General features: G+C 56.4%; 1 protein-coding gene across 2 annotated transcripts in view; it reads left to right on the forward strand.

Moving 5' to 3' along the window:
* The window catches only part of CLPTM1 (CLPTM1 regulator of GABA type A receptor forward trafficking), a 28,843-nt gene extending 2,047 nt beyond the window's left edge, over positions 1 to 26,796 (forward strand). For both annotated transcript variants that reach the window (XM_036123749.2, XM_036123748.2), the window contains exons 2-14: positions 4,259 to 4,371; positions 12,114 to 12,237; positions 13,616 to 13,774; positions 15,613 to 15,730; positions 19,811 to 19,896; positions 20,760 to 20,880; positions 21,446 to 21,690; positions 22,412 to 22,505; positions 24,461 to 24,651; positions 24,924 to 25,019; positions 25,314 to 25,449; positions 26,039 to 26,206; positions 26,360 to 26,796. In XM_036123749.2, coding sequence (XP_035979642.2) covers positions 4,259 to 4,371; positions 12,114 to 12,237; positions 13,616 to 13,774; positions 15,613 to 15,730; positions 19,811 to 19,896; positions 20,760 to 20,880; positions 21,446 to 21,690; positions 22,412 to 22,505; positions 24,461 to 24,651; positions 24,924 to 25,019; positions 25,314 to 25,449; positions 26,039 to 26,206; positions 26,360 to 26,661 — 1,953 coding nt within the window. In that variant the 3' untranslated portion in view covers positions 26,662 to 26,796. The remainder of the gene's footprint in view (positions 1 to 4,258; positions 4,372 to 12,113; positions 12,238 to 13,615; positions 13,775 to 15,612; positions 15,731 to 19,810; positions 19,897 to 20,759; positions 20,881 to 21,445; positions 21,691 to 22,411; positions 22,506 to 24,460; positions 24,652 to 24,923; positions 25,020 to 25,313; positions 25,450 to 26,038; positions 26,207 to 26,359) is intronic.

Here is a 26,796-nt window from a genome sequence, read left to right on the forward strand (position 1 = left end):
CGTGGGGGGCTGTCCCATGCATTGTAGGATGTTTAGCAGCATCCCTGGCCTCTCTACTCACTAGATGTCAGTAGCACACATACCCCTTTCCAGTTGTGCAGTCAAAAATGTCTCAAACATTGCTAAATGTCCTCTAGGAAGCCCTCTCTGACCCTCTCAGACTGGGTCAGGGCTCCCACGGCCCCTGGGCTCTCCTGTCCCAGCCCTGTCTGCTCTGGGTTATACCATCTGCCTGTCTCTTCCGCTGGACTGAGAGCCCTTGGAGGGCAGAAGCTGTCAACACTGTGTCCCCTGCACTGCCCAGCTTGGGACCAGGCACAGAGCAGGTGCCCGGTGTTTGTGGAATCAACAGATGTTGAGGCAGAGGCTGGGCTGGGATGGAATTCCTATGGTGGATCAGGCAGTCAGTGAGGATGTGCTGGAAAGCCTGTCTTCACGCTCCCGGCCCAACTTCATGGTCTCAGCTGCTTGTGGGTCCCTTAGCCAGTGGTTCTGTAGATTGCGTGTGAGATTGGATAGGTGGGTCCCAGAGGAGGAACTGTGTCGTAGTCACTACTGTGTCCATAGCCACCATACCCTCCCCGGGCCTGTGGGGCCTAGCACAGAGTGGGTGGACCCTCAGCAATCTCATGCTTCTGCCAACCTGCTTCTCCAGCCAGGGGCTCAGACACAGGGCCCTCAGCCCTGCCCTTCATTCCTTCAGCTAATGTATACTGAGTCCCCATTTCATACAAGGCCCCAGGCTAATGCTGGGGCTACAGCTGTGAACAGAACAGTCCCTGCCCTCTTGGAGCTCATGTTCTATTTAAGAGCTGGGCGGCAGGGATAGAAGAATGGACAGGAAAACAGTGAATAAGATAAAAAATACATATAGCGGGTCAGATGGTGATAAATGCCATGGGCAGAGTAAAGCTGGGGAGGAGGATAGGAAGTGAGGGGTGGCTAGGAGGGTTGCAGTTTAAACAAGGTAGTTTGGGAAGGCCTCGCTGAGGAAGTGACTTTTTTTTTTTTTAAGATTTATTGAAAGGGGGGGAGCGAGAGCTAGCGTAGGGAGGGGCAGAGAGAGGGAGAGAGAAACTTTAGCAGACTCTGCTCAGCACAGAACCTGACGTGGGGTTGATCCCACAACCCTGAGATCATGACCTGAGCCGAAATCAAGAGTCGGTCGCTTAATAGATGGGCCACTCAGGGGCCCCTGAGGAGGTGACATTTGAACAAAGACTTGAAGGAGAGGAAGGAGGGAGGCATGCAGATATAGAGGGGCGGGAACCTCTCAGATAAAGGGAACAGCCCATGCAAAGGCCCTGAGGCTACAGATGCCTGGCTGTTGGAAGGAACAGTGAGAGGCCATGTGGCTGAAGCCAGTGAATGGGGGGAGAGGGGTGAAAGTAGAGAGGCAGGGAGGGGGCCAGATCAGGCCAAGACGTGGAGGTCAGCGTGAAGATTTCGCCTTTACTCCAAGGGAAGTGGAAGCCACAGGAGAGTTACCTTTCTTTTGCAGCATAATAGATAACACAGCATTCACCTGTCTTCGGTATGGAGTTCAACGGCGTTTAGTGCAGTACAAGCATCGCCACCCGGTCCCCATCCCCTCAGAACATTCCAGCTCCCTTTCGCAGCCACTCTGCCCCCAGCAGGGCTCCTTCTTATGACTGAGTAGCATTCCATTGTATGGATACCCCATGTTCGTTCATCGAGGGGCATCGCAGGTGTTTCTGGCTATTACCAATAATGCCCCCGTGAGCATTTGCACGTAAGCTTTCCCCTGTCTGTACGTTCTCCTTTCTCTTGGGTAGAGACCTAGGAGTGGGGCTGCTGGTTTGTACGGCAGGTGCACATTTCACTTTTTATTTTTATTTATTTTATTTAAAAAGCTTTTTTAAAAGATTATTTATTTATTTGAGAGCGCGCACGAGAGAGCACGAGCAGGGGGAGAAGCAGTGTCCGTGCTGAGCGAGGAGCCTGACGTGGGGCTCGATCCCAGGACTCCAGGATCATGACCTGAGCCGAAGGCAGACACTTAACTGACTGAGCCCCCCAGGCGCCCCACACATTTCGCTTTTTAATTCTCTGCCGTACTTTTCAAAGCCCCAGCTCCGTTTCCCCACCAGTAGTATACAGTCGGTCCGGCTTCTGCACACCCTCACCAACACTTGTGATTGTCCATCGTTTTGATTGTGGCCAGCATCGTGAAGTGGCTTCTCATTGCAGTTTCCATTTACATTTCTGTGGAAGGGTTTCCAGCCAGCTTGAGTGGAGCCAGGTCCAACAGACCTGGGGGTCAACCAGACATGGGTTCAAATCCTGGCCTGGCCTCATTTTCTGTTTCTTGACGGGAATCAGCTCAGACCTGCTGGAAAGCCTTACTTGGCCCCCGCTGCTCCCAGGAGCAAGGCCAGCCCTGAATGAGGGGGCCCTGTGCCTGTCTCTGACCTTGCCTCGTCCTCCAGCCAACCACTTCCCTGAACTTGTCCCTCTCCCAGCATGCCCTTCACCCAAATGTCAAAAATAGCTCCTCAGGCAGGCCTCTGACTACCTAATCCAAAGTGGCTCCCCGTCCCCACCCCAGTAGCCATCATCTGCCCCTGCTTCTTTCCTCCAGAGCAGTTTTCCCATTTGCCAGTTTGAATGATCCTGTTGACTGTTCTGTGGGTGTGTTCCCCTCTAGACCCTCAGCTCCAGGAGGGCAGGGTCCAGAGCTGTCTGCCCACTGCCTAGCACAGAGCCTGGCGCATACTAGGTGCTCAGGAAATATTTTTTTCAACACACGAAGGAAATATTTTCTGTCTGTAACACACCAGTACTTTTTCAACCTGGCCCTTGTGTCGGAGACGGGAAGTGACGCGCCCAAGATCTCACAGCCAGGAACTGCGGGATCCCAGAGCCCCCACCTTTTGCCATGGTGGTGTCCCGCACACTGGGAGATACAGGGACGAGCTCTTGCTGGTGAAGGGGACAGGGCATGACAAATGCCAGAGAGGGGGTGGGCTCGGGGCTGTGGGGGGCGGGGAAGGCTGGGCAGTGGAGGCCTGGAGGGGAGTGGTGTGGGGGGCCTGGGTGCTGGGGGCAAGCCCTTCAGGGAGCACATGTTGATTCCACAGGTGTTTACTGAGCCCCTGCTCTGTGCTGGGCGGTGCTTCTGCCCAACGGTGACCATGACAGTCCTGATCCTGCCTCTTGAAGGCGGAGCGGTGAGGGGACAGAGCTGGGAGGAGGAAGAGGACAGGATCCGGGAACCAGCAGGTGCAAGGAGAGGGGCGGGAAGAACTTCGCCATCTCAGGCCCTTCCTGACATCATGAAATTCCCTGCCTCTGAGCTTCTGTTTCTGAGTGAAGATTCTTCTTCTGAGAAGCCCTGCCTGACCTCCCTGGCCTACCCACCCCCTTGTCATCCTGCTGCCCTTTTCCTTCCTGAGTGACCCAGACAAGTGGGTCAGCCTCCCTGCGCCTCCATTTGCCCGGCCGCTGAGTGGAGATGTTCATGGTGCTGGCCCCACAGGGCAATGTGTGCTGTTTGTGGTACGGGCCTCTGTCATGGCTCACACTCTGGCTGTGTTTTTCTACGTCTGTCTCCTGCTGGATAGGAGCCCCTGGAGGGACAGGCCCGCACAGGGCTGGCCACAGAGGAGGCCTTAGGAACTGTTTGCCCAGGGAAGGACCTCTCAAACAAACCCAAGCCTTACAGAATCTGGCCCTGGTCACCCTTCTGCATTTCCCCCAGTGGCCACCTTGCATCCTGGGCTCTGGCTTCAGGGAGCAGTGTGGGCAGTCCTCATCACCAGACTTTCTTTCCCCTTCCTTTCTGTACTTGCTGCCTCCTCCGCATTGCCCCCTTGTTATATTTTAGGCCTCAGCTCCAACGGTCCCTTCCTCCAGGAAGCCCTCCCTGACCTCCAGGCTGGATCAGATGTCCCCTCTGGGATCCTATAACTCCATCCTGTCCACTCTGGTTCATCCCTGTCTGGGGACTCTTTGGCTCCCCCGACTGGACTGTGATCCCAAGGAGGGCAGCACAGGGCTGTCTCGGTCACCTCTGTGTCACCAGCACAGAGTAGGTTTTGGGGGAGTGTTTTTGTCTTGAAGGAATAAGATCCACCACCCTTCCTGGGTGATTTTATTCATTCATTCTCCACTTACTGATTAAGCACCTACTCTGTGCTTAGCCCTGTGCTGGGCCTTGGCATGCAGTGGTGCCTAAGACAGCCCCAGTGCCTCAGGGGGCACCCTCCCTCCTTAAGCTCGTCTCTGTTTCCTGCAGGTGACCAGCAATGGCAGCATCGGGAGGGACCCGCCGGCGGAGACCCAGCCCCAGAACCCACCACCCCAGCCAGCACCCAACGCCTGGCAGGTCATCAAAGGCGTGCTGTTCAGGTGAGCAGATGACGGTTAGTTTTGTTCACTGAAAAAAATCCGAATAAGGAAAGCATAGAGAAGAAAGGAAAAAGTCACTGGGGATGACCATCACCCTATCGGTGGAGATCTTTTTCTTTTTTTTTTTTTTTTTTTTTAAAGATTTTATTTATTTATTTGAGAGAGAGAATGAGAGAGAGAGAGCACATGAGAGGGGGGAGAGTCAGAGGGAGAAGCAGACTCCCTGCTGAGCAGGGAGCCCGATGCGGGACTCGATCCCGGGACTCCAGGATCATGACCTGAGCCGAAGGCAGTCGCCCAACCAACTGAGCCACCCAGGCGCCCTCTTTTTCTTTTTTTAATATGACAGAGGTTTTTTTTTTTTTTTTTGTGGTGGTGGTAAAATACACTGTTGTGGGTTTTTTGGTTTGTTTTTTAAGATTTTATTTTTAAGTAATCTCTACACCCAATGTGGGGCTTGAACCCACGACTCCAAGGTCAAGAGTCCCAAGCTCTACCGACTCAGCCAGCCAGGAGCCCCTAAAATATACTGTATTAATTTGCTAGGGCTGCTGTAACAAATAGCTCAGGCTGGGGGTGGTGGCGCTTAAGCAACAGAAATTTATTTTCTCACAGTTCTGGAGGCTCCAAGTCTGAGATCAAGGTGTCAGCATGTCTGGTTTCTTCTGAGGCCTCTGTCCTTGGCTTAGATGGTCATTTCCTGTGTCCCTACATGGCGTTCCCACTGCGTGTGTCTGTGTCCTGGTCTCTTATAAGGACACCAGCCCGCCCTAGTGGCCTCACTTAGCTTTAATCACCTCTTCAAAGGCCCTGTCTCCAAATACAGCCACTGAAGTACTCGGGATTAGGACTTCAACATATGAATTGGCCGGGGAGGGGGGATCGGGGGGAGGGAACAGGGACACCCAGCTTAGCCACAACACGTACATTACATAAAACCTTCCGTTTTAAAACCTATTTTTAAGTGCACAGTTGTGCAACCATCACCACCAACCGTCCCATCCATCTCCAGAACTTTTTCATCTCCCCAAACTGAAACTATGTCCATTAAGCACTTACCCTCCATTTGCCTTCCCTCCAGCCCCTGGCACCCAGCATTCTACTTTCCGTCGCTATGAACTTGACTGCTCTACTTACCTCATATAAGTGGAGTCCTACAGGCTGTCCATTTGTGCCTGGCTGGTGGTGATCTTTGTATGGGTGCATTCAAATGGTCATTTCCTGGGCCGTGGGAGCATGGGGCCTGCCTTCTAGAAGCCCGGCCTCTCCCCGAGGCCCTCGGGAGATGCTGGGTGGGGGTGGGGAGATTTCCTGGGGTTGAGTTCTGCCTCTGTAGGCCTGGACCTGGTGACAGTTCCCTTCTCTGCTCTGGGCCTTTTTTGCCCATCTGCAAAATGGACATTTCTTTGTCTTTCCGGACACATATTTTAGTGAAATGTTCAAGAGACAGGCTATGCATTTAAGCAGGCACTTTCTGTCCTTATCAGCTATAAGGAGTTCCATGGCAGAGTTGTTTGATAGTTAGTTTGTTTATTAAGATTTTTATTTAAATTCCAGTGAGTTTGGGGCGCCTGGGTGGCTCAGTTGTTAAGCGTCTGCCTTCGGCTCAGGTCATGATCTTGGGGTCCTGGGATCGAGTCCCGCATCGGGCTCCCTGCTCTGCAGGAAGCCTGCTTCTCCCTCTTCCACTCCCCGCTCCTTGTGTTCCCTCTCTCGCTGTCTCTCTGTCAAATAAATAAATAAAATTTTTAAAAATAAATAAATTCCAGTTAGCCTACAGTGTATTAGTTTCAGGTGTGCAATATAGTGATTCAACAATTCCATACATCACCTGGTGCTCATCATGACAGGTGCACTCCTTCATCCCCATCACCCATTTCACCCATCCCACACCCATCTCCCCTCTGCTAACCCGCAGTGTGTTCTCTGTAGTGAGGAGTCTGTTTCTTGGTTTGTCTTTCTCCCTCTCTCTCTCTTTTTTTTCCTTTACCTGTTTGTTTTGTTTCTTAAATTCCACAGATGAGTGAAATCCTTCTCTTGACTTATTTTGCTTAGCATTTAGCTCCATCCATGTCTGGCAAATGGCAGGCTATCATCCTTTTTTATGGCTGAGTAATATTCCATTACACACACACACACACACACACACACACACACAGGCACACGCACATTTTCTTTATCCATTCATCCATCAGTCGATGGACATTTGGACTGCTTCCAAAATTTGGCTATTGTAAATAATGCTGCTGTAAACATCAGGGTGCATGTATCCCTTTGGATCAGTATTTTTGTATCCTTTGGGTAAATACCTAATAGTGCAGTTGCTGGGTCTAGGGCAGTTCTATTTTTAACTTTTTGAGGAACCTCCATGCTGTTGTCCACAGCGGCTGCACCCATTTGTAATCCCACCAGCGGTGCAGGAGGGTTCCTTTTTCTCCACATCCTCACGTGGCCTGAGTTGTTTAAACCAGTCCTCCCCTTGGCTAGGACAGCCTCACATGGCCGTGGCCTGCTACCAGGGAGCCTGGGAAATGTGGTCTTTAGTCTGGGAAACGAAGCACCCTGCTGAAAGCAGGAATTTCGTTCCTGAGGAAGAAGAGTGGTTTGGGTGAGCCAACTACTTGTCTCTTCCAGGCTGTCTTACTCGTTTTTTTTTTTTTTTCTAAACTTATAAATAATACACGCTTATTGTAGAAAGTAAAATCGAAGAATACAGATGTGTAGAAAGAAGAAAGTAACAGAAGCGTAACGGATCGGTGGCCATCCCGTAAGCACACCCCTGCAGTTTGCCTTCAGTGAGATTGTAGAAGGATGCTCACAGACAGTTGTTGAAATGAGAGAAAAACTGCGAACAGCCTGCTTGTCCAAACTGGAGGATCAGCTACGGAAATGGGGGGGGGGTGGGGCGCTGGTAGAATCAAATGATGTGTAGGAGCGCTGGTCTGTTCCCACATCTCAGTCCCCCCGCCTCCGAGCCGTGTGTCCTGGTTGGCTGATGGTCCCTCTTGTGCCTGAGTTTCCATCTCAGGAGTTCGGAATCCTGCCAGTCAGCTCGCAGGTCAGGAAAGGATGCTAGAGGCTCTGGAGCCCGCCCAGAATTGGCCAGGATCACTTTTGTTGTTGAGTGTTAAAAAACTTTAGAAAATTAGAAAGAGAAACCGCTGGCGGCGGGGGAGGGGGGGATCCCCACCGTCCCAGACGCAGTCAGCAGTCACATTTTGGTGTGGGCCAGGCCCACCGGCCTGGTGCCCTCCGACCGTGCCACCCAGGATGCGAAATTCCTCGCTGTTCCGCCCGTACCCTTGGGCGCCATCCCTGACGTGCCCCTGATCTTCTTCCACTGCGGAGCCTCCGTTCCCTCCCTTCTCCATTCTACTGTGCCCCGCCGTGTCCAGTAAAGACCTGGAGTTTTCTTACCTATCAGTTTCTTCTTTTTTTTTTTGTGCTCCAAGCAGCTGCGAATAAAGATTATTTTTATCTTTCCCTTCGCTTTTACATAAGAGCAGCCTATTTTACACAGTTCTGCACCTTGATTTTTTCTCATTAACAATATATCTTAGAAATCTCCACATCAGTACATAAGGGCACTTCCTTCAGATAGACATTTTTTAAAAAGTCCCAGCTTAGGCCCATTTCCTCCCTTAGAACCAGGCCGCACCGAACAGCCTGGCTGGAGGCCCAGAGAACATCTCATCTGACATTCTGACAGTGGGGTTCAGGGTTTGTTTTCAGGGGCCTGTGAACTCTCCAAAGCTTCGAGTAGATTGCAAGGGAATGGCCTTTTTCGGGGGAGAGAGAGTGGAGTCTGGTTTTCAGCGCCTGTTCACGTTAGACCCCTGGTTACCTGGCGTGGGGGATGGGACGGGAACCGGGTGGGAAAATGGATGAGGTGGGAGAGTTTTCATTCTGTCTTTTCATCTATTTAACATCTTTCTGAGCCCGTGAACGTAGGATACCTAGGTGGGGTGGGAGGGAAGATCGAACGTCTCTTTTCTTTGCTGAGTTCAGGAGGTTGAAAAGCATTAGGGGGGCGCCAGCCCCCTATAGGACTGTTGTCAGAGGGTAGGGCTTCCTGGCCTGGGATGTGTGGGTGGAGGGGTGTGGCCGTGTGCCCTCTGAGAGGACCCACAAAACTGTGGGCGTGCAGGTAACACACAGGTACTCTTCAGGGGACTGGGGATCTGGAATCCCTAAAAAACGTCTGGTCCAGTCGGTCTCATTTTACACCTGGGGACCCAGAAGCCCAGAGGGGGTGGGACTCCTGCAGGCCACACACAAGGCAGGGCTGCAAGTGGGTGTCCTTGCTCCCACATCCTCCCTTGGCATATGTACTAAAACGGGAGCCTCTCTTGGAGGTGGAGGGTTCCCCCGAGATTACCAGTTCCAGACCTTCCTCGGCCGTGTGCGTCAGGGACTTCTTGGGGAGGCAGCAGATGGCTCAGCTGGGCCGTGGCCCCTGAGACCCCAGACCCCAGGGCTCCAGAGCTTCTACCGGCAGAGACAAGTCCCTGTGCCTGATCCTGCCCTCCGGTGTGGTTTGGGGCCCACCTACACTAGAATTCCCTTGTAGTATTTTTCCATTCCAAAGGGTTTGTCTGCCTCTTTTCCTATGATGAAACTAATAATAGCTAACACTTCCAAAGTACTTACTGAGTGTATACCAGGCTTCATGCTGGATGATACATATTTATCACGGGTGCATATGTGTATATACTTAGATACAGATAGAGATATATATCCATGCATTTAATGCTTACAAACAACCCCATGAGGTAGGTAGTGCCATTATCCCCATTTTAACTGTTGAGGAAACAGAGGTCTGGAGAGGTTAGGAGTCTTGCCTGAGGTCACACAGTTGATAAGAGATAGAGCTGGGCTTCAGATCCAGGTACTGCAGCTTAGAGGCTGAGCACTTAACCTCTGCTATATTGCTTTTCATAGTAATTAATAAGTACTTGTCTCATTTAATAATTACACAGCAGCATGTGTCTGAGAGACCTGAATTAACACAATAGAAGTATTTTATTTCTCTCTCGTGTACTGTTCTGGCTTAGACCAGGATTCTGCAGTCTTCTGCAACCCAGATTCTTTCTTGCTTTTTGTTCAACCATCACTAGGTTTTGCCCTTTATCTGCATGGCCTAAGATGCTGCTGAAGATCCAGCCATCGCATCTGCATTCTAGGAGGGAAGAAGAAATCAAGGAGGCATGCTCTGTCTCTTTAACGACACTTTCCCAAAGCCCAGCACAATACACGTTGTTTACGTTTTGTTGGCCAGGACTTCACCCTGTGTCCACTCCTAGCTATAAGCAAGGCTGGAATTATAGTCTTTATTCTGGGTAACCAAGGGGTCCGGCTAAAATTTAAGAGTTTCCTTTTTGAGACAAAAGGGGAAGATGGATATGGGAAACATCTAGCAATCTGCTATACTTTTGTTTGGAGGCTTTTCTTTTGTTCATTAAAAAGTAAGAAAGAAATTCAAAAAGAAAAGCCTAAAGAAGAACGTAAAAATCACCTACGGAAAACCATCATTCATCATTATTGTATTGGTTGTGATCCTTTTACATGTTGATTCATATAAATGCTGGGGTTTTTTTGTTTTTGTTCTATTTCTTATTTTTTTAAAAAGATTTTATTTATTTATTTGACAGATACAGCGAGAGAGGGAATACAAGCAGGCAGTGGGAGAGGGAGGAGCAGGCTTCCCACTGAGCAGGGAGCCCAATGCGGGGCTCGATCGCAGGACCCTGGGATCATGACCCGAGCCGAAGGCAGACGCTTAACGACTAAGCCACCCAGGTGCCCCTTGTTTTTGTTTTAAAGTGAGCTCTATGCCCACGCTGGGGCCTGAGCTCACGACCCCGAGATCAAGAGTCGTATGCTCCACACACTGACCCAGCCAGGCACCCCTGGTTTTTTTATTCAGAATTTTTTAAGGCACTATTGTGTTTTTGCTTACCTGTATGCCTTCCCCTACTCCCCCAAACCAGGAAATCATTTTGAAAGTCTGATCTGTATCATTTCATACCTTTCTCTGTTTTTATTTCAATGTAAAGCAAATACATGGTTTGGGGTTTTTTGGGGTGCGTGTGTTTTTGGTTTGGTTTTGTTATTTTAAAACGGACAGCTTTTTTAAAAGATTTTATTTATTTGACAGAGAGACAGCAAGAGAGGGAACACAAGCAGGGGGAGTGGGAGAGGGAGAAGCAGGCGGGTCCCAGCTGAGCAGGGAGCCCGATGCAGGGCTCGATCCCAGGACCCTGGGCTCATGACCTGAGCCGAAGGCAGACGCTTAACAACTGAGCCACCCAGGCACCTCGTATTTTGTTTTTTTTAAAGATTTTATTTTTAAGTAATCTCTACCCAATGTAAAGCTTGAACTCACGACCCCAAGATCAAGAGGCACATGTTTAGGGTCCCTGGGTGGCTCAGTCGGTTAAGCCTCTGACTCTTGATCTCAGCTCAGGTCTTGATCTCAGGGTTGTGAGTTCGAGCCCTGCGTTGGGTTCCATGCTGGGTGTGGAGCCTTCAAAAAAAAAAAAAAAGAGTTGCATTCTCTACTGACTGAGCCAGCCAGGCGCCCCAGTGTGGTACTTCTGAAGCTCTCTTGATACAAATTTTGAGATTTTTTTTATAACAACAAATTCTGAAACATCAGAGTTCAGTTCTGAGCATCTCAAAGTTATGTATAAGAATAATTTCAGGCCTAGGATGAACATATTTTCCTCCAGAGAGGACGTGCTTTCCTTCTGCTGCTGGCTGCTTGGGGCATCATCCATCCGGGGTCTCCTTGCGCCAAGTTCAAGGCTCTCACTGTGTCTACCTGGTGACTCCCCGGGAAGACTAGGCCTTGCCTGCCTCCCCTGGTCTTGGATGTGGCACCCTGTGGGGTCTTAGCTCTCTGGTTACCCCGTGTGGGCCCTCAGCTAGCATTTGTTACGCATCAACATACCTCGCAAATGTCCTCAGACACAAAAAGAAGCTTCTGTTGCTTTTTTACTTCTTTTGGTTCCAGTCTTCCCTTCAGTTTTTGCCTGGTAAATCTACAGTCTTGTCCATTTAGTGTTTTTAAGAATGTGTGCTTACATATACTCATACGTAACCTTGATAAAGAACATATATGAGAACATATACGAGCAGAACATACTCTTGTTATATCAGGATACATAATTATATATGTAAAATTAGTACTGATACGTTCTTAGTATATTCATTTTTATTAAGTTTTTCCACTTGGCTGCTTCCAGCAGCAGTGTTGGTCTGAATACCCTAGGCCAATATTACTACAAATTGGGACTAACCCTTTCCTTACTCTCCCCTTCTCAAGCGTTCAATTGATTTAAGTTCTAAAATGTTGCTCTCAAAGGTGCTGTGCATCTAAAATGCTGAGATTCCAGGTTCTTAGGGTTCCCTGACTTTGGGATTCTGGGGGCCTGGCGTACTAGGTTTCCTAGGTCAGAGGTTAGAAGGTCCAAGCCCTGCGTCCCTGTGGCCACTGGGGGCTTCTGGAGGACTCATGGGGCGGGGGTCTGCGTGGAAATGGGGGCAGCACCCCGGACATGGCATCTGGGGGCATCTTGTCTTCTCACCTGTCCGGTGACTGCCTTCTTAGGGGCCCTCCCGCCTTGGTTGCCAGCCCTGGGTCAGGCCCCCAGCGTGTGCTGTGTCAGAAGGAGGTCAGGTGGGCCCACGATGGAAAGAAAAGGCTTGGGACTCACCGTCTGCCCCTCTTGCCTCCTCAGGATCTTCATCATCTGGGTCATCAGCAGCTGGTTCCGCCGAGGGCCGGCCCCTCAGGACCAGGCAGGCCCCGGAGGAGCTCCGCGCGTCGCCAGCCGTAACCTGTTCCCCAAAGACACTTTAATGGTAACCGCTGGCTGGGAGGCCAGACTCGGGAGGCGACCGTGTGGGGGAGGGCGTGAGGGAGTGACAAGGGCATTTGGGACAGACAGGTCCCTCGTCGCTGTCAGCTGGGTACAGGACCAGGGTTGAGGAACTCCGGGTCCATCCTCGGCCCATGAGGCCTGTGTCACTAACAACACCCCCGAGGAAAAAGTAAATTCTTTCAGTTTTGTGGGGAAGAGGGACAGCAAAGGTTTCACTCAGCTGTTTAAAAACTGTTTTAACAGGGTCCTAACATAACCTATTTCAAAAGTACATTCAGGTCTTAAAAGTTGCAAAGGGAGAAGAAAAAAAAGTTGCAAAGGGAGGTGTGCAGGGAAGGGAAGGAGTGGGAAAAAGAGAGAGAGAGAGAGAGCAGGGAGCCAGACAGAGCGGCCCACGAGAGCAAGCGACAAGAGGGAGGCGTGTGCTGTCCTGCCAGGTCCAAGGGTCCAGGGCTTGGGGTTCGGGAACCCCACAGGGAGTGCCCGGACCCCAGTAATTGAGACTTCTCCCACCTTTCGCTTCTTGCACAGAATTCCAGTTAGCGGGGGGTGACCACGGCTCAGCGACGCTCTCTGTCAGCGGGCCTTCAGGGCTCTGTTCGGAGATGGCCACGGGCACCTGAGAAGGGAGGGCACTGTCTGCGGGCCAGCTCTGCACTTCCCCTGTGTTGTCAGGAGTCCGCTAACCCTCTCGCAGCTCTGGGCTTTCTCCGTGAGCCTGCAGACCTCTGACCAAGCAGGCTGTAAGAGAAGGGAGAAGATCATGCAAGGAGACTTGATCCCTTCTGACCCCAAATTCTACCTTTTCTTTTTTTTTAAGATTTTATTTATTTATTTGACAGAGAGACAGCAAGAGAGGGAACACAAGCAGGGGGGAGTGGGAGAGGGAGAAGCAGGCTCCTGGCTGAGCAGGGAGCCCGATGTGGGGCTCGATCCCGGGACCCCAGGGATGATGACCTGAGCCAGAGGCAGACACTTAACCAACTGAGCCACCCAGGCACCCCCTTTATTTTGGTTTTCAAAGTAAAAATAATGGGGCTCGAACTCAGTTGCATGCCCTACTGACCAAGCCCGTCAGGTGCTGGGCCTAAATTCTAATTGGCAGGCCGGCCATTCTTCCACTGCTTTTCGCTCATGCACACCACAGCCTCAGACCAGGAGAGCTGGGGTGGGGGGTGAGGGCTACTGTTCTTCACTGGCCCCCTCCCCGCCCCCGCCCCGCCCCCCGCTCCTGCCACAAAGTCCTTCATCTTAGAGCACCGACCGATGCCCCGGCTCTTGGTCTGCGCCTTCTCCGGCCGCCTTCAGAGGCTCTCGGCAGCAGCTGAGCTCCCTCCCCGCCCCTCCCCTGCCCGCAGAACCTGCATGTGTACATCTCCGAGCACGAGCACTTTACAGACTTCAACGCCACGTCAGCGCTGTTCTGGGAGCAGCACGACCTCGTGTACGGCGACTGGACGAGCGGCGAGAACTCGGACGGCTGCTACGAGCACTTCGCCGAGCTCGACATCCCACAGGTGGGGCCGGCTCCCGGGCTCTGGCTCTAGGGCTGCGCTGCTCACGCTGGAGGGCCTTTCCTTGAACCGGCTCCGGGTCCTGCAGCCTGAGTTCGGGCTCCGCGCCTGACGCTGGCGCCATCCACCTGCTGTGTGACCACAGGGAGGCCCCGGGGGTCCCTCGGCCTCGGCCTCCCCAGCTGACAAATGTGAACAGGGTTGGAATTGGCCTCGGATCTTCCAGCTACCTACAGGGGCATGTAAACCTGTGCTTTAAACCAGTAAAAGATGAGTACCCCAACCCTTGGGGGTGCCGGCAGCCCTGTTTGAAAGTGGTAGTTAATACGGATGGAGCACTTGGTGTGTGCTCCGTAGTAAGTGGCAGCCTCCCTGCTGCCTTGGGAAGTGGCAGCTCTCCTCTCTGTTTGACTGGCTGGCAAGGAAACCGAGGTACAGAGAGCTTGGGTGACTTAGAAGGTCAGAGAGCTTGTGAGAGAGTCGAGCTCAGGCTGTCTGGCTCTGGATTCTCACAGCCCCAGGCTCAAATCCTGCCTCCTCCAGGAAGCCTTCCTTGACATTCAGGCTCAGGCAGCGGACCCTCTCTGGGCTTCTGCATCGAAGCCTGCACACTCTGGGTGGTCACTCCCGGGCTGGTTTGGTCACCGCTGTGTCCCCAGCCCTGCTCAGCATGGGGCCAATACTTGAGCGAATACACGAGTTGGTGAATGTAATCAATCAGTGAATCAGTGGGTGTTGATATCTCTTTGGGGCCACCCTCTCATTCATTTCTCCCTAGCAGGTCTTCTCCTCAGCCCCTGGGGGGAGGGGCCATGTCTGCTCTGTCTGGGTGCCTGGAAGCAGGGTCTGGGTTCCGTCTTTCTGAGGCGGGTAGGATAACTGTACTGGGGCTGGGGGGTGAGGGGGTGGTTCCACTGAGACCTCCAGCCCAGCCCCCAGAGCCCTCCCTGAGATGCGATCCCAGGAAGGCTCAGGGGGTAGCAAGTTGGATGGTGAGAGCTGTTCCCAAGCATGCCAGTAAACCCTCCTTCCCAGCTTTGGGGTGGGAGGTAGCCTGTTTGTGCCTGATTTAATTTACTATTTGCATTTCCCACGCAGGACCACAGGGGAAGCACCAGGTTTGGTCAGAAGCAGAAGGAAGGGGTGGGGGTGGGGGCGGGGAGCCCAGCTGGAGCCTTTCCTGGGGTTTCCATGGGAAAAGCAAGGCAGGCAGGGGAAATAGCTTAGGATTGGCTCCTTTGGATGTTGGATGTCAGTGGGCTCTGGGCTAGAGCAGTGTTCTCCAGCTGCATGTACCCCATCCTGGGTGATTTAGGGAAGCTTCGTATGTAAAAGTTATTAGATCAAGGGAGTAGGTGGAGTGTGGGCTTGGGATTGGCTGGATTGCATATGAAAGATGTGTACAAAGCCAGGTGAGTTGTATCTAGGAATTAGTAGCCCTGGAAGGGGCAAGTCTCCTCAGCCAGCTAAGAACCCCCCCTCCCTCCCCGCAACCCTGCCCCAAGATGTTAAAACAGTAAAAATATATAAAACATGATGAACGCAGAGGTGGGCTTAAAAGGGAGGGAAGTGAAGGGGACAAGTAAATCCCAAGTTCTGCGCGGAGCTCCGACGGAGGCCTCAGATTGGCCTTGGCTCTCCCCCTGGGGCCTCAGGCAGGTGGCCGCCCTCTTGGGTTTCCTCATCTGTAACAGGTGGGGCTGAGAGTAGTCCCCATCCTGGGAGATAGCAGGTGACAGGCACAAGCAGAGCGGGGGACACAGATGGTGAGAGGAGAGCCGCACAGGAGCCCGCAGACTGAGTTCAGATCCACTTATGCACCACGTTACACATTCTTGCAGAGCGTCCAGCAGAATGGCTCCATCTACATCCACGTCTACTTCACCAAGAGTGGCTTCCACCCAGACCCCCGGCAGAAGGCCCTCTACCGCCGGCTCGCCACGGTCCACATGTCCCGGAGTAAGCACCCCCGCTGTGCGGCGGACCCCCCCCCACCGTGCCGGGCCCACGGGGGCAGGCAGGAAGCCCAGGCCCAGGGAGGCTGGAGTCGGCGGGCTGGGCTCGAGCCCCACCCACCCTCTGCACCTCTGTGGACACCTGTGAGCAGACGGGAGAGGAGTCAAAGAGCGGGCGGAGAAAGGGACTTCTGAAGGGCAGGGGACAGTGGTCAGAGAAGGGTGGGGCTGGCTCGTGCACGCTTCCGGGCCTGGTCAGAGCAGACACTCGGGAGCAGTCTGTGAATGAACACCAGAAGGAGAGAGCAGGGGAAACGGGAGGACTCTGGGCTATGTTTGATCCCGTGTGAGGTCTGTAAGTGCGTCTGTTACCCCAGTCCCTGCGAATGGGAGCCGCAAAAACGCGCCACCCTCTGGGGGCCTTGTGCGGAGGTGCCTGGCTCCCGGGCGCCCCTTTTAGATGGTCCCGTGAGAGCATGCTGTGAGGGCCGTGCAGCCGGACGAGGTCCCCCATTCTCATTCTGGCTGGCCACCCGGCCATCCCGACTGCAAGCACAAACCCCAGGGACTGTGAGTGACCCCGGGAAGCCTTGGGTCCGGGCGAGCCGTTTGCGACTTCTGACATGGCCCAGTAGCGAGCAGGGGTTTTCTCCACCCAGAGCATCGTCTTCCATTTCATCTCTTCTTGCACACACATGGTTCAAAATTCAAGTAATTCAGCAAGACAGTGCAAGTCCTCAGTCTCCTGTTCCCCTCCCCGCTCCTCCCCCAGCCCCACTCCCCACAGCCCACTGCCTGCAAGTTCCTGTCGCTGTTTCTCTGTCACTTAACCTCCAAAGCTCCCCCAAGGAGAGAAAAGCCCAACACAGGAACGAGAATTTTGAGGAGATTAATATTCGTGTTTAGGTGCTTTTGAGTACTTGGCTTATTGGCATCGGAGCCACGTGCTGAACGTAGTCCTTTTTCCCTTCCTGTCCCAACTTCTCGTTTTGTATGAGATTAATCGTGGTTGTGTCCTTTTCCTCCCTCCTGGGGTCTTTGTCCTTGAGTCCACTGTCTCCTGATTGGCAGCCCTGGGGTTTACTTGAGTTTCAGCAGATCTAGAAACTCAGCAGCTCCCTCAGAAAGTTCCCTTTCCCCTGTCATGAGTCTCGTGTGCCCACCTCGCTTTTATTTCATTGCACCTGGGGATTTGGTTCAGATCCCTCTGGCTGTTTCTGCCTGGGGCAGCAATGGATGCGCTTCTACTTGTTGGGTTAGGCCTTCCCTAACTTCGGGGGTATAAAGATATCCCAAAGGATGATAATTTTTTCATTATCCTCTGTAGTGGGCAAAAATAACAATTGGTGAACCCATATCGGCCTCCAAAAACTGATCTGGAAAAGTCCCCTCGTGTGTGGTGAGCCTGTTCTGTGATCGTGTCTGTGGAATGTGGTCCGTGGGATGTTCTGCCCAGCTGGGTCTGGTGCAGGCAGAGGCAAGCAGAGGGAGTGTGGCTTGCGTGGGTAGTCTCCACAGCTGTGGCCCCATGAGCGGCATGGATCAGGGGTCCGGCTTAAATGTGCCTGACGCCTCAGAGGTGGCCTTGAATGTGATCCAAGAGAGCGGCTGCTCTCTTGCATCCCATTTGCCCCCCATCGACGCCACTGTTCTCTTCTGTGGTTCTGCCTTTGGGGAACGTGCTCAGTATCGAGGCGTGGTTAAGGTCACGTCCACGGTCAGTGTGACACATGTTGGCATGGTCTGCAAAAGAGAATCTGCAGCCCCTGGACCTGAAAAGCCCACTAGGATTCGCCAGGCCTCCCTCCCCCATCTCACAGCTGGGACCCCTTGGAGCAGGGACGTGAAGGGGCTCAGAGCTGGCCACACGCCAACTCCAGAGGGAAGAACGAGAGTATGGGGTCAGAAAAGCCCCCCTCTCCCCGGAAGACCGGTAGTCAATACCTAGAGCAACACGGTCCCATAGATAAAACACCAGCCCTGCAAGTCCTTTATGCTTCCTAGTGGCCACGTGAGTGTTAGTAATAATTTTATTGAAGTCAACATATTGTCATTTCCACATGTAATCAGTGTAAAAAATTAGCGAGCTATTTTACATTCTTTCTTGCGTTAAGTTTCGAAGTCCACTGTGTGTTTTACACTCACAGCAGATCTTGGTTCGGACCAGCCACCTGGTCAGTGTCCGTAGCCTCACGTGGCCATTACTGTACTGGCTGGTGCAGTTCTAGAAGCTGTAACTCCTAGAAAGGGGGGCTCTTCTCCCAGACAGAAGTCAGGTCCATCTCATGTTACAGTCCAGTCTGAATGCCACCCAGTTGTAGAATGTTCTCCACTTAAACCAAAGCCTCTCTCCTCCTGGGGCTGGGCTGGGCACAGCTCCTCCCTTCCCTGGACAGCCTCTCCCAGGTGTGGAACAATGGCAGAGCGTGTCCCCCTGGGAGGTTTCCTCCAGGATGCCCACCCTCGGTTGTTTCCTGTGTTCCCCGGGGGTGGGGGCAAGGTCTCACATGAACTAACATGATAGGAGTGGGGGTAGCGTTCATGGTAACAAGAAAGAGCAGCAGGCCCTGGGCTGAAACCGAAAGCCAATTCCCAGAAGCATTTTTGAACTTGAGCTCATCCATAGACTCCAAAAGCCCCGAGCCCTGGTTCTGGGTGGGTGGGAGGGATCTGGGCCCTGTGGTTTGTGGAAATGTGATGGGCGCGGATGCGGCCTGGCTGTGCTCTTCACAGTGGTCCTGCCAAGAAGGGGTGGTGCTTTGAACCCCCTTCTTCAGAGGAGGGACTGAAGCCCAGGGAAGTGACGTAGCTCACCAGCGTCCCTCAGGGAGACAGAGCCAGGATATGACCCCAGAGCCCCCGCTCTTGGCCAGCTCCCTTTCCCATTGCCCCATTTCTCCTGGGCCTGCAGGGGCAGGATGGAGAAGTCACCAGAGGGGCAAGCCGTGGTTCGTCTTAGCATAAGGAAGAGTGAAAAGTACCAGGCCAGGGTGGAGGAGGGGAGATGGGGCATAAGCAAGCACCGGCCTCCTCTTCCTGCCAAGTCTTGGCAATCTTCCGGGCAGGGCGACAGGGAGCCTGTAGCCCACCTGGCCCCCGCAAGAGAAGTGAGGTCCACTCCTGGCTGGGGATTCACAGCCCCATAGTAGTTCTCATACTGGTGGCTCGGGCCTTCTCCAGAACTGTCAGCAGCCTGCCTGTTGATGTTCACGGGGTTCTACTAGTTGTCAGTCCTGGGGTTCGTGGACTGGAGGAGGCAGAGAGCAGGCCAGCCAGCCGACGGGGAGGCAAACTGGGGGCCAGGATAAAAAGTGGGGAGGGAGGCAGAAAGGGCGAGCAGGACAGCAGGATGGCCTCCTGCAGTGGGGTGGGCAGGGAAGCCTGCGGAAGAGGAGCATTTCACCGGCGACCGGAAGGCTACGAAGGAGCCCATCGGGAAGGTTCCGGCCACGGTGGATGCGTGCCAGGGAGATGGAGCAGGGCCTCCGAAGGCCCAGGGCTGGCAGATTTGGGGAGGGAGGAGTGAGGCGGGCGAGAGAGGAGGTCAGTGGGGCCGTGGTGAGCATCGCAGGCGCCCTGCTCAGGGAGCGGGAGCCTTCTGGGTTTCTGGAGCAGCAGGGGAAGAACAGACACTCGGTTTAAAAGAATTGCTGGTTGCCCTGTGGAGAGCAGGTCATGGGGGAAAGGACTGTGGTCATCGGGAGGGGGACGCCGTGGCTGGCCTGGGTGGGGCCCCGGTGGTGGGAGGAGTGGTTGGATGTGAGGCACGAGCTGGGCCGGGGGTTGGGGGGGGCATCCCTGGAATGGCTGATGGAACGGATGGAGCAGATTCTGGAGAAGGAAGACTCCAGGTTTTTGCCTGGGGCAGTTTGGCAGGTGTGGGTGTCCCTGCCAAGATGGGGAAGTGACGGGATGAGGTCTGAGACGGCAGCTCAGGCTCTCGGGCTCCCGTTGCCGTCCCCTTGTTTCGGGGTGCAAGAGCACATTCGGGAGACCAGCGAGTGGCTGGTGGTGGGCAGAGGTCTGGTGTCTGGTGCCAGTAGCTGTCCTGTCTGCCCTCTTGCCTCCGCCTCCCCTCCCACAGTGATCAACAAATACAAGCGCCGGCGATTTCAGAAAACCAAGAACCTGTTGACGGGAGAGACAGAAGCCGATCCAGAAATGATCAAGGTAAACGGGAGCGGAGCTGTGGGGCCTCAGGGGAGCGTCTGGGCCCTTCACCGCCCGGCAGCCAGCCCCCATGGGTTCCCCTCGGACGCTACCACTGAGCCCCTGCGGAGGCTTGGTCAGGCCGCCTCACCTCTCAGGGCCTCCGTTTCTGCTCTGGAAACCAGGCGAGGAAGCAGAGCTGCCTCTCAGGTTGGGGCGGGTTTCAGGCGAGGGTGTAGCAGCCGGCACCCGGGGAGCAGGTACTTAGACGGACTGAGCCGCTTCGCCCGGCCCTGTCGAGAAGGTCCTGTCACTATTCCCGTGTTCAGACAAGGAGACTTGCCCCAGCTGTCACAGCCAGGACGTGGCAGGGCCAGGATTCACGCGCAGGCAGCCCGGCCCAGAGTAGGCAGCTGATAACGTGACTGTGGCAGGAATACTCCCTGGCAGGCTGGGGGTGCTGGGGGTGCTAACCTGTGCTGGGCACCGAGAGCCCAGGGAAGGGAGAGGGAGGCTTTCTGCACAGGGACGGGAGGGACGGGAGGGACGGCCCCCGTGCGGAGGCTGCGTGTGGGTCCCACACTCGTGCTGTCACCAGGCCATGCTTCGCAGCCTGGCATATGACCGCATCCACATCCTCAGGCCTCGGTTTCCTGCTCTGTTAGGTGGCTGGGGGGCAGGGGGGCAGTGGGATCCAGGGCGGGGGGTGGGGGAAGATTCTGGAAAGGCTGGTACGGGGATCATCTGAGGTAAGCCCTCGGCCAGCGGTCACTGTGGTGGTTTACTCTTCTGCTGTCTCAATGTCACGGAAGCCCTCAGGAGGAAGCAGGCAGGTGCCTCTGAGACCCCCTCCCCCAACCCCGCCTCACCCCATCTTCCCTCAGAGGGCCGAGGACTACGGTCCCGTGGAGGTGATCTCCCACTGGCACCCCAACATCACCATCAACATCGTGGACGACCACACGCCGTGGGTGAAGGGCAGCGTGCCGCCGCCTCTGGACCAGTGTGAGCCCCCCGCCCCCTCGGGCCCCGACCCCAGCTCCCTGCGAGATCTGACTGGGTCTCCACCACTCCCTAGCTCCCCGCCCCCCCCCACGGCACTCCCCTTTCTCTCCTCTCCTTCCTGCACCTCCCAGTGACCCCAGCACTGACCCGCTGTGTGCCCACACCAGTCCTCTGGCAAGCCTCATCTAGCGCATGAGCTGTTGCCAGCTTTTGAAGTTGGGACGGCATCGCTGAGAAACCCAGATTCCTGACTTCTTTTACAACACCCTGATACGTGGTCATTGGCCGGGCAGCCGTGGGTTGGAGCCGAGCCAGGGATGTCCCCTTCAGGTGGGGCCTGCCCAGCCCTCTCTACCCCATCCCCTCCACGGAGGTCAAGCAGCTCTTCAGCTCCCCGTGGTGTAGCCGAGAAGCGTCCCCTGTTCTCTGGTCTCTGCCCGGGGTCCCCGTGGACATCTGAATCTGCCACCTTTGCCCTTGGAGGCCCGAGGGATGTCCCCGCCCTCTTGGATGCCGGTGGCCTCCGGCCCCGGCTGAGCGGTGCCCCTGCCCCACGTGCCCGCAGATGTGAAGTTCGACGCCGTGAGTGGGGACTACTACCCCATCATCTACTTCAACGACTACTGGAACCTGCAGAAGGACTACTACCCCATCAACGAGAGCCTGGCCAGCCTGCCGCTCCGCGTCTCCTTCTGCCCGCTCTCGCTCTGGCGCTGGCAGCTCTACGCCGCCCAGAGCACCAAGTCGCCCTGGAACTTCCTGGGTGACGAGCTGTACGAGCAGTCAGACGAGGAGCAGGACTCGGTGAAGGTGAGGCGGCACGGGGGCTTTCCAGCCCCTTCCTGGGCTGCACGAAGGGGAAGTGGGCCCGCCGGCAGCCTGGGGACCTCCAGCCCGAGCTCCCTGCCCAGTTTCGCAACCTCCCGGGCCCCCTCCCCACAGCAGACCCCGGCTGGCTCTGGGGGTCCTGTCTCCGAGGCTTCTGGGGGCCTCCTTGTCATCCTTGTCACGGCTTTTCTGTCGCCTCAGCCAGGCCTTTCAGGTCTGGACCTGCACCCCCGCCCCCAGCCTGTCTCCTTGACCCTGGGCTCCGACTCCGAGCTTCTGCTCCCTCTTACCACGTCCTTGAACGTCTTCTGTTCCCACCTTTCTCTTGGCCTGCATCTGTGACCTGGAGACTCAGCTGTGCCTCCCTGGGCTTGTCTTCGGTGCTGAGTTTCCAGTCCTCACCCCAACTGTCCCTTCATCTATCTCGGTCACCCTGCCTCTCGCCCCGTCACTGTCTCTCCGTCCCCCTGACCCCCACCCGTCTGCACAGCACTCGCCTGGCCCTCCGTGCCCCTCTGCCCACCCTCACCCACTCTCCTGCTGGCCGGCATGCTCTCTCCTTCCCCGGGGCAGCTCCAGGGCTTGGGGCCTCTGGGGTCCAGGGGAAGGAGAGCAGGGCTGGCTAGTGAAGGTGCTGCAGTGGTCACCCCTGGGCGAGGGCACGGCTGTGCTCACAGGCATCGCCCCCCACCCCCACCCCCAGGTTGCACTCCTAGAGACCAACCCCTACCTGTTGGCACTCACCATCATCGTGTCCATCGTCCACAGTGTCTTTGAGTTCCTGGCCTTCAAGAACGGTAGGGTGGGCCCCTGGGGCCAGTGGGAGGCCATGGGGGGGCTGGGGATAGGAGGGTGTGTGGTGGGGGATAGGGCCTGCCCCTTTCCCCCTCTTCCTCCCTCCCCATAGGTTCTCCCTCTATGTGGGGTCTCTCGGCCCCACTCTCCAGAGGCCTGAGGAGCTGGGGAGGGTAATGGCCCCAAAACTCCCAGCCCAGAAACTCCCATCCAGCGGGTGTGGCGCTGGGGAAGGAGCTGGCCTGCTGCTCCGGTGGAGGCCGGGATGGCACCACCAGGAAGCGGGGCCGGGGAACTCCGAAGCCGGGATCAATGAGGGAAGCCCCAGAGCCGCTCCTGCTGCCCCACACAGCAGGCTTCTCGTTGGAGACCCCTCGAGGCTGAGTGGACAGGGCCCACCTGAGTGGGAAGGTGACAGCCCTGTCCCCAGAGGGCCCCTAGGTTGCAAAGGCCAGCAGTGCTGGTGGCCAGCGCCCTCATTGGTTAGCTTGTGGAGTCCCCACGGCCCCAGCCCCACGAGGAAGCCTGTCGTTACCTCCAGGCTCACAGGTGAGGAAGTGGAGGCTCAGGGAGGTTAGGTAACTTGCCCGCAGTCACGCGGCTGCCAAGTGACAGAGCCAGGATTTGGACCCAGGCAGGGGCTGCGACACCCGCTTTCTTCCTCGGAGCCGTGTGGGCCACCGCGTCCTTCCTAGGGAGGCCTGCCACTCTGCACCTTGTGCTGGCAGCAGTCCTAACGGGTGTTACCGTTATTGACAATACTGCCACGGTTGAGCGTTACCTTCTAGAAGTTCCTAACATCCAAACTGGACGGTAGGTGGTGGCGACCACCGGGAGGGAGGGAGTTGTTAGCGGGGCCGCAGGGAGCACTCACCGTGCCCGGCCACGCCCGGGCGCCCAGACTTCCTGCTGACTTCCAGCTGGGTCGCCCGAGGTCCCACTTCCTCCTGAGAAATGAGGGCACGGGGGGGGGGGGGGGATGGTCCCTCGCCCGAGGTCACCCAGTGGGGGGCATGGGCCCTGGGCGCCTTTACACCCCGTGCTTGTTGCCTCCCTGGCCTGAGGCGGGACTCACATCTACCCGCCTCCAACCGAACTCCGTCTCCAGACCCAGGATATACAGTCAGTACTGGGGGGCTCTAGGAGTGTCCCCCTCAGGTCTCCTCAGGGCCCGATGGTCCGATAGGGGGTGGGGCAAGCCTGCCGAGTGTGCCGGAGCTCTGGAATCGAAATCAGAGTGGGTGGACAGCTTTGCACGCCGATGCGGGGCCAGCCGTGTGTGAGCCCGGGCCTGGCTTCTCTTCCGTACGACCGGCATCGTGGTGGGTCGGCTGCCTGCGGCTGCGGGTGGTAGGCCACGCTGGTACCTGCTTTGGCCCATGGGAGGCCAGGGCTCAGACGGGGGCCGCCTGGCCCTGTGGGTGGGGGCCCAGCAGGGGCGCGGGAAGGAGCTCTGGTTGGGGACCAGAGCCCAGGGCCTTGTCTGCACCCCAGGAGTGCCTAAGGTCCTTCCGGGTTTCAGGGTGGTGGGCTGGAAGAGCTGGTCTCGAAGTGCACGGCCCAGAGCCTCCTGCCCAGGGGAGGCGGCCCGGCACCAGGTGGACAGCCAGGTTCTGGTGTCGTGCAGACCTGGCTTGCATCCACATTCTGCCAGGGCAGCCTCTGTGGCCTGAGGAATGGGGCTTCCCTGAGCAGCCTCAGCTCCCAGCGTGTGGCGAGCACCAGGACGTGGCAGGGGCCACCGTCCCCATCCCTGCCGCCGCCACCCTGTCGACTGCTCTGGGTGGCGTCCGTGAGGCAGACTCTTCAGGGGAGGGGAGGGTGGTGTGCACCCTTCCCCCTTGGCAGACCCAGCACCACATCGGGGCTTCTGAGGGGGATGGGGCCTGTAGGGAGCTGCGGGAGGGACTTGGAGGGAGGCTCCACAGCCCCTCGGCTTCACCCCAATCTTGTGCAGATATCCAGTTTTGGAATAGCCGGCAGTCTCTGGAGGGCCTGTCCGTGCGCTCCGTCTTCTTCGGCGTTTTCCAGTCTTTCGTGGTCCTTCTCTATATCCTGGACAACGAGACCAACTTCGTGGTCCAGGTCAGCGTCTTCATCGGGGTCCTCATCGACCTCTGGAAGATCACCAAGGTCATGGACGTCCGGGTAAGGCCAGGCCCCTGTGCTCTTCTGGGGGCCGCTGGGGGGTTGGAATGGGGGTTGTCTGCCCCAGCCAGACCCTGGAGCTGGCCCCTGGGGGTTTCCCAATGCCTGTTGCGCTCCCAGGACCAAGGGGATTTTTGCACCAGGGGATTTTTTGGGTCACACGTGGGGCAGGGGAACTGGGAACAGTGAGGAAGGGCAGGGGCTGGAACTGGTGGGGGTGGGGGGTGGGAGCCAGGGTGGCAGCTGACCACGGCCTCCCTCTCTGTCTGCAGCTGGACCGGGAGCACAAGGTGGCAGGACTCTTCCCCCGCCCAACCTTCAAAGACAAGTCCACGTACATCGAGTCCTCGACCAAAGTGTATGATGATGTGAGTGTCCCCCACAGTGGGCCCCGGGGAGGGTCTCCAAGCACCCACACACCTCTGGACCAGGAGATGGGCAGTGGGTGGGGGTCCAGGGCATCTGCCTGCCGACTGATGGGCCCATCCATTCTTTATGGCTTGTGTCACACCCGCCAGTGTTCCGTGCCTGCCCCGTATACTTCCTGTCCAAGTTCTGAGTTCCCAGGGCCACCTGGAAATTCCCTCGGTCTGGCCTGCCAGCCCAGGTGTGGGTGGGTGAGGGTGGGGAGCAGAGTGCCAGCCCCGCCCTGTGCCCCACAGATGGCGTTCCGGTACCTGTCGTGGATCCTGTTCCCGCTCCTGGGCTGCTATGCTGTCTACAGCCTCCTGTACCTGGAGCACAAGGGCTGGTACTCCTGGGTGCTCAGCATGCTCTATGGCTTCCTGCTGACCTTCGGTGAGCAGGCCCTGCCACACCCGGCCCCCTGCCTGGGGCAGACTCAGCAGCGCACGTTCCTGGGTCCCGTGCTGGGCCACGCAGGGGACCAGCCGGGTCCGGTCAGCCTGGCCCTATCCTCCTAATGCTCATGGTCCCGTGCGGGAGAGACTCGTCCCCAGACGGGGACGACCCAGGGTGGGCAGGGGTGGCACGTGAGGAGCCTTGGAGGGGTGCCCGGTCTAGGCTGGGGGTCAGGGAGGGCTTCCAGGAGGCCGTGCACGGTACGTTTCAGTCCTTGTCCCTCAGGACCCCTTCAGAGTAGAGAAGCAGACAGGTGAGTCACAGCACATGGCAAGTGCCACGAGGGGCTAAAGTTAAGGGGGTTGGGGAGACCTGTCTCAGGAGATGGTGTGTAAACTGAGGCCTGAAAGATGCCCAGGGGGCTGGTGAGGAAGCTGTGGTAAGATGCGCCCGGGGGTGGGAGCGGCGAGGAGGCCCGGGTGGCCGGGGAACAGGGAGGAGAGAGAGACCGGAAGTGCGGTCAGAGAGGTCGGGGGTCAGGGCACCCCTTCCTGGGCTCACGGGGCTCCTTCCATCATCACTGCAGGCTTCATCACCATGACCCCCCAGCTCTTCATCAACTACAAGCTCAAGTCTGTGGCCCACCTGCCCTGGCGCATGCTTACCTACAAGGCCCTCAACACCTTCATCGACGACCTGTTTGCCTTTGTCATCAAGATGCCCGTCATGTACCGGATCGGCTGCTTGCGGGACGGTGAGGTCCAGTGGGCGGGCGGGAGGCCCCCAGAGCCGGGCGCAGGCAGGGCCCTGGGCCGAGGGAGGTGCCACAGCGTCAGCCTACGGGCTCAGTCCTGGGGTGCCAGGCGGGCCCCTTCCTCTCACACTGCCCCCCTCACCCCACCCCCAGATGTGGTCTTCTTCATCTACCTCTACCAACGGTGGATCTACCGCGTCGACCCCACGCGGGTGAATGAGTTTGGCATGAGTGGCGAGGCCCCGACAGCAGCCGCCCCTGTGGCCGAGGTCCCGACGGCAGCAGGGGCCCTCCCACCCCCACCCGCCCCGGCCCCCACCACAACCACCGCCGCCGCCGCCGCCAGGGAGGAGGCCTCCACGCCCCTGCCCGCCAAGCCCACCCAGGGGGTCAGCTCTGCCACCGAGCCCCAGGAAGCCCCTCCAAAGCCAGCAGAGGACAAGAAAAGGGATTAGCCGCCCCTGGTCCTCCTCTTCCGCTCCGGCTCCTGGTGACCACCACCACCCCCGCCCACCCACGCTGTCCCGGCCCCCTCGCCTCCCCTCCCTGTCGTCCTTTCCCTGGACAGATCGGGCCAGGGCGGCGGGAGG

This window comes from Halichoerus grypus, chromosome 15 (genome assembly GCF_964656455.1).
Source record: "Halichoerus grypus chromosome 15, mHalGry1.hap1.1, whole genome shotgun sequence".
Classification (NCBI taxonomy): Eukaryota; Metazoa; Chordata; class Mammalia; order Carnivora; family Phocidae; genus Halichoerus; species Halichoerus grypus.